Consider the following 9,900-nt stretch of genomic DNA (forward strand, 5'->3'; position numbering starts at 1 on the left):
CTTTTGATTCTTCCTTGTTTCATTCATTGGGTACCTTCCTTTAAGTAAAAGTACATCAGATTATTAGAAATAAACATTGATGAAACATATTGTGGGATGGTTAAGAGCAAAAATCTTGAGTAAAAAAGGGCTGGGTTAGAATTCCTGATTCTATCATTTTCTAGCTGTGTGACCCAGTGGAAATTCCTCATCTCACGAAATCCCAATATTCTCACTGTGTATGAGAAAGGCTGAGAGTTGCATGGTCAAGAGCACAGGCTCTGGAGCCAGACTGTCAGGACTGCAACCCCAGCTCCCCCATTCCTATTGCTGGGGCCTTCTGCAAAATGGCAGTGTGAAAAGTACTGGGAGGATTTAGTTCATTAATGCAAAGTGGGCAGAACAGTGCCTGAGTCATAGAAAGCTACCTAAATGTTATATATTGTGGCTGTCATATCATTATCTGTGAGAGAAGGAAAACCTCATAGAACTGTTGTGAGAATAAAATGAAATAATATGAAATTATACCAGGATACTTCCCATATATATTTTTAATAACTTCATATATTCTTATTAAAACTAAGGTGCCTAATAAATATAAAGCATATAGCTCAGGTTTGGTACATCCAGGCATTGAATAAATGGTAGCTATTTACATTTAAATAGTAACAGATGTGTTTATATGTTGTTACTGGTATGTCTCTCTTAAAATATTAAATTTTAGAACAAATTTTGAAATTTAAAATAGTTTGTTCTATTTCCCTATTTCTGAATATGCATATCATTTACTTTATGTGGACCTGAACATGCATTTGCCTTAGGCATATCTCAATGGCCCTGTTCCTGGGCAGTTCCACAGATATAAGAATACCAGACTCAATAAAAATCTTGACTAGGAACCATATATGATTTGACTGAACTTTTATGAGAAGAAAATGAAATGTACAATAAATAAGCTGCCAGTGAAAAAACAATTCAACATTTTGATTTGGTTTGTTACCTTCAACATTGATTTTTAAATTACTCTGGACACTAACCTCCCATTTCAACATACTAGGTACTGTGAAAGCAGACGGCTTACATGGTGTTTATTTTAGTCATCATTTCCAAACTGTACCCTGCAGAAAAGTGGAATACATTTCATTTTGGTGTAAACAAAAAGAGTGTTTTAGGAGGAAAATACAAGAAAAGAGGATTACTCGACAACTGATTTACCAAAAGAATTTTAATGTTACATGAAGATATTTTTAAACCAATTTTTATAAGAAAAATAAACCATGTAAAAATGCACCAGGTTTTCTTTCAAAAGCACTACATTTGTTATTGGGTTGCTGAATATTTACTCCTACAATTACAATTAACCAGACATCCAGGATGAGATATGCTTGCTTCCGACCCACCGTACGTGCCGTTTGTCCTACAAATGGGAGCTTGATGCTTACTACAAGCCTCTTATTTCACTGTAATTTTCTTAACAATTAAAAATATCATCATCATAATAACAAACATCCATTGACTCTTTTACACATGCAAGGCACTGCTATGAACTCTGCATTTGATATTTCATTTAATTCCTCCAACAACCCAGTAGGGTAGAATATAATTCTCTCCTGGTTTTACAAATGAGGAAACTGAGTCTCAGAGGTTTAGAAACTTAGAAGCTTAGGAAGAAGTTAAATAACCTGCCCTAAATCACAGCTCATAACAGTAAACAGTAAACAGATAAACAGTAAACAGTAAAGCCAGACCAAACTGGATTATCTCAACAAGTATATGAAATAATTAAACCTAGACTTTTCCCTTTTGAAAACCATTCATTCATGTACTTATTCAACAAATAGTTACAGTACCTGTGCTAGGAGCTATGAGGGTTTCAAAAAAAGAGATCAGAGCTATCAAAAACTTCATTACAAAATTGATTCAAAATTAAGTAATCAATCAAATAAGGTGTGCCAACTTAGAAACATGGAGCCAGACAACTGCCTTTAAAACACAAGAGGCACACATTAACAGAAAGGCACAGGGACCAAGGAGTCACTGAATCTCTACTGAGGGAGGGTGGCTACTGCTTACAGTCCAATCTCACCTATAGTAACAGGCCTGGACTTGAACTTCCTCATACTGCAAAGAAAGCCACACTTCACAGAAAAACCAGTGACAGCTGACCTTTAGTAACAAACTAGCGCTGATCCTTTTATTTAAAAAAAAACAAACAAAACAAAACTATAACTCCCAACCATTTAAACCAAAATTTTTTGTCAGTGTTTTTTTTCTTTGGATGTGTACTCTGGCTAAACCTTTAATGCTCATGGCTTTTAATGCTCATGGCTTTTTTGTGGCTTATTATCACTTCTTGTCATGAATTGTAAATACGTGCATGTGTAGATTACCTACCCTCTCAGACTGAAAGATCCTTAAAATAAGAGCATTTATTCATTCACTTCAAAAAGGATTGAAAAAAATAATTATTTACTTACTTTCCCCAGGTGATAGATACCTTGCATGAAGGTGATGCTCAAGAAATGTTTATTTAACATGGAATGGGTGAATAAAATAAACAACTCTGCCTCCCTGGAGTTTTCACTCAAATATAGGTTCCATATCAATATTAACTCAATTAAACTCAGTACTTATGGATGACATACTATCTGTCAGAACAGGAAACTCAGTATAGCTAGGATGGCAATTCTCTCCAAATTGATTTATAAATTTGATTCAGCCTCCATCAAAATCATGACAGGCATTTCTGTAAAAATTTACAAGCTGATCCTAAAATGTATATGAAAACATGAAAGATGCAATAGCCAAGACAATTTTGAAAAAAAGAACAAAGTGGAGAATTGACATTATTAGTTTTCAGATCTTACTATAAAACCATAATAATGTGTATTAATATAAGAATAGACTATATACAGAGAATGGAACACAACTTAGAGCCCCAAAATAAATCTTTACATTCATGATGAGTTCATTTTTAACAAAGGTTCAGTGGAAAAAGAATTATCTTTGCAACAATTCATGCTGGGGCAACTGGATATACATATGACAAAAAAAATCAAACCTTTATGTCATGCTATATCTGGAATTAACTCAGAATGGATCACAGACCTAAATATAAGATAAAAGTTCCAGAAGAAAATACCTGTGACCTTAGATTAGGTAAAGATTTAAAATGTCTGTTCTTTAAGAAACATCATTAAGGCAGTTTTTTAATTTAAAAAAGCTACAGACTGGAAGAAAATATCTATAGATCATATATTTGATAATGGACTTGCAGCCCGAAAATATAAAGAACTCTCACAACTCAATAATAAGACAAACAATCCAATTTAAAAATAGGCAAAAAATCTGAATAGACATTTCACCTGAGATACACATTGTGCTAATAAGCACATGGAAAGATGCTCATTATCATTAGTTATTATGGAAATGTAAGTTAAATTCATTAGAATGACTATAGCAAAAAACCTAATAATCCCAGGTATGAAAAAGAATGTGGAAAAACTGGAACTCTCATGCATTGATGATACAATCACTTAGGAAATACTTTGCAAGTTTCTGAAAATATTAAAGACACTTTCATACCACCCACTTGTTCTCCCTTTAGGAAACTTCCCAAAGGAAATGAAAACATGTCCATGAAATACTTATATACAAATATCAATGATGGCATTATTTATAATAACTGAAAACTCCAATAATACAAATGCCCATCAACCTGTGAAAGGATAAACAAAAAGAGGTACATTTATTCAATGGAGTATTACTGGGCAATAAAAAGGAAGGAAGTACCAATATGTGCTATAACACGCATGGAATTCAAAAACATTATGGTGAATGAAAGAAATCAGACACAAAAGACTACATATTGTTTGATTCCTTTCATATAAAATTTCCAGAATAGGCAAAGCTATGGAGAGTGGTTGCCTGGGACTGGGGTGGGAACAGGGACTGGGTGCAAACAACGTAAGAGAGCTTTTTGGAGTGATGGAGATGGCTTAAAACTAGATTATGGTAATGTTACACAACTCTACAATTTATTAAAAATCATTGATCTGTGTACCCTGAATAGATGACTGAACTTTATGTTAAGTAGATTAGACCTCAGTAAAGCTCTTTTTCTTCTTCTTTTTTTTTCTTCTTAAGGAAATTATACTCCCAATCACACTGCTTGCAAGTTACTGGAGTGTCACTATCACTCAGCAATGGGCAGTGGTACTTTCAATCATTTTTAAAAACCAGGCCAGACTGGTTTTTAAAAATTACATCTCATTATTCTTAATATTATACATTTCTTTGATTTTTAGTAAAACTAAATATGTTCATCTGTCTGATTCTGTTATTTTCTTATAAGGATATACATCTTTTCCATGAGGACTTCTGAGATTTTATTTTTTAAAAATAGCAAACTTTTTTCAGTACTATTTGGTACAAATATTTTTCCCAGTTTTCCATTAGTTTTTAAATTTTAAGTTTCTTTTGCCATATTGAAATACTCATTTTCACATAGTTAAATGTATCTGTATTTTCATTTAGAGTCTGTCTCTGATATTATAACTTGTGATATTCTTATGAAAGATTAATCAGAAATCTTGAGTATTATTAGTTACGCATCCCCTGTGCCAAGCCAAGCACTACTGAGCCTTTCCATTTTAAGAAAAAAGATCAAACGTAACTTCATATTTCAAAGCAGGAGACAGCCTTTTTTCCCTTTACACCTGTATTTTAAGTGTAGAAACACTCCCTAGTGTTTATATCCCAAGTTCATGGAAAATTGTCTCATGAGAGAATTTCTGATGTGACACATCAGGTGCTTCTAAGAGTTCTAGGATGAGAAAGTGGAAAAATAAAAAGGATGTGAAAATGTGTCTGCTGTTGCTGATCATGCCAGGACTACAACTCTAGGCCTCACTGGCAGATGCCTCTTTTGCAGGACATCAGATCATCACCGAACAACGTGACCCCTGCAGGCATTCCTGGATGTTTGAGCAGAATAGTCTAGAGCTGAGTCATACACGGTACCACCACCACCTCGGTCCATGCATATTATCATTTTCCCTCCTGTTCCTCTCACTATTAATCGGTAGTGACCCACCAACTCCCTTACCCACTAGGTAATAAATATATAGGAAAGTCAACTTTATTTATTTAAATCTCACAACTCAGAAAGGGATTTAATGGTAACTGAAGAACCCTTCACTGCTGAATGATGTACTGCTTCAAAAAATACATTAGTAATAAAAAACTGTGTGATTTAATGTAGCCATCACATTCAAAGATACAGATAAAACAAAGACATGATTAATAAATGTCATAAGAATATTTTACATTGATGTGGATATTATGGGCCTTGAGTTGTGTAACTGAGGCCTGGTCATGTTAAAAATCAATCAGAAGAGACATTCAAATGCTTGATAACAGAGAATGACTATTTTTTCCTTTGTACATGAGTTCTACCCACATTTTCAAGACCAGTCTAAATCCAACCTTCTTTCCTTACCTATCCTACAGCTTTTAGAATTGGTACTATATATTCTGGAACATATATACAGGCTTAATATTATTGAACTGTTTTATATCTACTACTCTATATCTATCACCTCACTGAATATAAACTCCTTGAGAACAAATTGTATATCCCTATGGCATTAAAGCAGTACTAGGATTCTAGATGTTTTTAGTATTATAGTTTAACTTATTATATTTTTTATTCCAGATGTTTTATTATTAATGCCCTTTCTTACTCTGCAGAAGCCTAAGCATATGCTCATTAAATAATTTTTATTGATATCTAGGAAAAAGGAAAAAAGAGGTCAAGAATGCAAAAAGTATTGTGGGATACTTTTAAAACTTATTATAATGTCAAACAGGCCATTCTTTAGTCAAAAACATTGAATAATAATACTATGTAAATGTTTTTGACAATTATTCTAGCTTTCCAGATCTCCAAAAGTTACACACAGATTTTGTCCAGTTCTTGTCTTTGCACCTAGGCAGGTTTTATTTTACCTAATGACAATGGCTTCCAATATAAGTTCCAGTGAACTCCAAGATTCCATGAGGCAGCTCTAAGTTTTAACTGATGGATGGGATGGCCAAGGTAGCTTAGCTGCTCCTGTCCAGATTTTTGAGCTCTAGGTATAAACAAAAAGCCTTCCTATTACTCAAGGAGAGGTCTGTCATCTGTGAAGAACACTCTGATGTTCTGAGGGATGACACACAGATGCCTATACACAGGTGTGCCCCTAGTCCCAGAATGCCTGACTTCATGAAGGCTTTCTGCCTTCCAGAGAAATAAAACAATAATCAAAGCCAGTTCTTTTACTGCTCTTCTTTTCTTCCCTTCTATTTCCTTAAATAGAAGATGTCTCTAAATAGAAGGTGGGCAGTGAGGGAATGGAATAGGTTATGGTTTCACCAACTCTGGCTCTTGAACAAGGGTACTACCATGTCAGAGTCCATTATACATAAAGGGTTGGTGCATATCTAACTTACTATTCATCTGAATTTGTTAATTCCCAGGGAAGGAGATGATACCAACTAACCCTGTAAACCATTGCTTGATATTAGTTTCCTTGACTCTACTCAAATTCCAAACCTTGACATTAAAGATTGGATAAAATGCTGAAAGTGGTGACATCATATTAATATCCTCAGATTAGTAGGACAAGGTTGGGAAAACAATACTTTCATAAAAATTAAGTTTAAATAATGAATCTCAAGTATCAGCACTCTCAATAAGTCATCCATCTTCTTAGGCTGGGAGTATCTTTAGATTTTCTAAATTTCTCTTGACCCACCCAGCACTAAATAAAATGAGTGTATAATGTTTGAAGTTAAGAGCTTTGGACCTACAGCATCTAATTAAATCTTTGGTACAAGGTATTGGTTGGTGAGATGTCGGGTAATTTATGTCTCTAAGCCCAGTTCAATGGGGATAACACTTCTCAAGGTGTTTGAGGATTAAATAAGATACTGTAAGTCAAACTATTCCCACAGGAAGAGGCACACAGTATGTGAAAAATAAACTCTAAGATTAAAAACAAACTGGTGTAATTAATATGTTTTTTAAAGAAATAAGTTTCCATCAAACTTTCAATAGTAAAAGATAAGCCAAAAGCTTCTGTACCTTTAAACTTCAATATTTTTAAGTGATGCATTCACTTAAACACACAAATCAGTCCACAGCTTCAACCCATAAAGCAGGATATTATTTGTCATTCTGCCTCAAATTTAATACTCTCACTTGTTGACACCGTTGGAAACATTGCGGCAGGCAGTGGGAGCGTCCAAAGCATTTTCTTAGGAACAGTGGCCACACACCTGTTTTCTCCGGGTAGAGGGAAGCCTCCCTTCCCTCCCTGAGACTCCGAGAGAAATAAACTTCCTTGTGCAAAATACTTGATGTCCGAGGCCTGCGCGGAAGGGGACATAATAGTCCTCAAGAAAAAGATGACACTAATGTGACCCCAGTTCCCTCTACGCACCGAGGGGTGCCAGAGAGGGCGTACCCCGCCTTCCCCGACTGAGTATGGGTTTGGGTCGCCAGGGCGGATTTGGTAGCCCCTGACCTTGGCAGCCACAGTGGGTGACCCCGGCGCTAGGCGCCAGCCGCTTTGCACATTACCAACTGCGCGGATCTCGCCGCGAACTGCGGGGCAAGTCCAGCCGCCCGGGCCCCGCCTGCGCCTTCCCCAACCCTGATTGACACTAGAGTTGGTACATACGGGTCTGTAGCGGAGACGAGCAGGGGGGTGAGCGCTATTTTAAACATGGCTTTCCCTCTTCCTTAGACTCAAGAGCCATCGCGGCGCACCTAGACGTGGGCACGGCCCACGTGGTAATAACCCCAACATCTGTCCGACTTACTTATCTTTTTCGATCTCCTTATGCCTGTGCTCGCTTCCCCCCTCCCCCTTGCTGCTTTCCTTCTGCACTAATGACAACCAGGCAGTTTGCAGAGAAAACTCCCCTCCTGGAAGGGGGATGTAAATTGCCTTTGCTTCTTACTGAAGAGGGAAATCATTCCACAGAGAACGAATTCAAAAACAGGGGAAGCCGCGTCGTTTGACAGAAAGTAACATTGAGAGATCGATGGGGACGGTGAGAAAAAGAGAAGAAAGGAGAAATGTATACAACAAGCATCTGAAAACAAGCGTGGACAGCAAAGAGATTCGCAATCTCCGACTAATTACTGAGCGCATTCCGCGCAAGCCATTGCAATGACAAGGTTTGCTGTAAGCACAATTTGAAGGCCTTTGAAATCTTAAGACTTACCTTTCTCTTCGGCATAGTGATTATGTTCGTGCAGCTAAAAAGTAAAGCAACGGGTTGGAACTGCTGGTACCGCCGTTGGATGTTGCCGCCGCTGTAGCTGCTCCCGCACGGGGTACGGCTTCTCGGACCCGCACCTCGGCTGTTCCCTCCAGGGGCCCTCTACTCTCTCGCCTCCCCGCTCTTCCAATGAGAACCTCCGGCAGACGGCCGCGAGGCCCCATTGGGTGCGGCAATGTTCTAAATTCCATGAGGGCACGCCCACTTGTGCGCGCTCAGTACGCGCTGTTGTAGTTCCCACTTCACGGAAAAAAATCTGCCTGGCGACTGAGCATGCCCAGTTGAACTAGTAAACCCAAAGTCACACGATCCTGGAGTTTCATTGTTTTGCTGCGCCCTCTTTGGATTGTGTCAGTGTAGGTGGGCCATAATAGGGAGGAAAAAGAGTAAGGATGGACATGTTAACTTTTAAGTATATACATAGAGCAGATATTCTACATTTGCTCCTCCTAAGGCTTGAAATGAATGGTATATGATGGAGACTTCTTAGAGTGGTAAGGTGCTCTGTTCTGGAAGTCTAGCAACCTCTAAGTGTCTTGGTTTTTCCTTCTAGATAGATATCTAGTGACAATAATCCCTAAAATTGCTTAGCTCTTTATTTCCTAAAATCTGATTACAAATCACTCACTAATCCAGGCTGTTTCAAGATAAGCTTGAAGATGAATAGGATATATTTGTTATGGAAATTAGAAAAAGAATGAACAAGATCAGAACAGATTATTTTATATTTGAAGCATATATTTTAATATACATAATTTAAATATGTATAATTTGATGCTTTTTCAAAGTTCTGCCAGGCATTAGATAGGCATTATGAAAACACTTTCAAAATTATTTAATGAGATTAGTTTTACCTTGATACCAAAAGGCACTGCATAGTTTTTTCTTTCTCAAAAGAAAAGAGTTAACTGGAACATAATCAACAAAAGAAAAAAGCCAGCAAAACATAGCCAGAGACATTGAAATTAAGAACAATCTGATAGTAACCAGAGGGGAGGTGGGAGGGGATAATGGGGGGAAAGGTTTTCAGGAACTACTATAAAGGACACATGGACAAAACCAAGGGGGAGGGTGGAAGCAAGGAAGGGAAGTGAGGGCAGAGGTGGGGGAAAATGCAGACAACTGTAATTGAACAACAATAAAATAATTTTTAAAAAGGAAAAGAGTTAAGACCAATATCCTTCATAAACATAGACATAAAAATCTTCAACAAAATTTTAGTAAATCAAATACAACATCATTTAAAAGGTTACTACATCATGACCGGTGAGTCTTATTCTGAGAATGCAAAGTTGGTTTAACATCTGAAAATCATCCAGTGTAATTCACCATATTAATAGAATAATGGAAAAAACAATATGATCATTTCAACAGCTACAGGAAAAGCAACACTGAATGGGTAAACAAATTGTGGTAAACACATACAATGAAATACTCAGCACTGAAGAAGAACACAAATATTCCTACATGGATAAATGTCAAAGACAAAATGTTGCCTGAAAGAAGTCAAATACAAAAGATGATGCTAAATAATTTCATTCATGTGAAATTATAGAAAAAGCAAAACTAGGCAAGGTTAGTTTCATA

At 36.7% G+C, this 9,900-nt stretch overlaps 1 protein-coding gene across 4 annotated transcripts in view; it reads right to left on the reverse strand.

Annotated features, from left to right (window-relative positions):
- The window catches only part of HMGN3 (high mobility group nucleosomal binding domain 3), a 33,831-nt gene extending 25,346 nt beyond the window's left edge, over positions 1-8,485 (reverse strand). The window contains exon 1 of one of the 4 annotated variants that reach the window (XM_028510476.2): positions 8,257-8,485. In XM_028510476.2, coding sequence (XP_028366277.1) covers positions 8,257-8,271 — 15 coding nt within the window. In that variant the 5' untranslated portion in view covers positions 8,272-8,485. The remainder of the gene's footprint in view (positions 1-8,256) is intronic. The other 3 variants (XM_036024380.1, XM_036024381.1, XM_036024379.1) reach the window with 3 other exon arrangements.
- Between the last annotated feature and the right edge of the window lie 1,415 nt (positions 8,486-9,900).

The sequence above is a fragment of the Phyllostomus discolor genome, chromosome 4, assembly GCF_004126475.2.
Source record: "Phyllostomus discolor isolate MPI-MPIP mPhyDis1 chromosome 4, mPhyDis1.pri.v3, whole genome shotgun sequence".
In the NCBI taxonomy this organism is placed as follows: Eukaryota; Metazoa; Chordata; class Mammalia; order Chiroptera; family Phyllostomidae; genus Phyllostomus; species Phyllostomus discolor.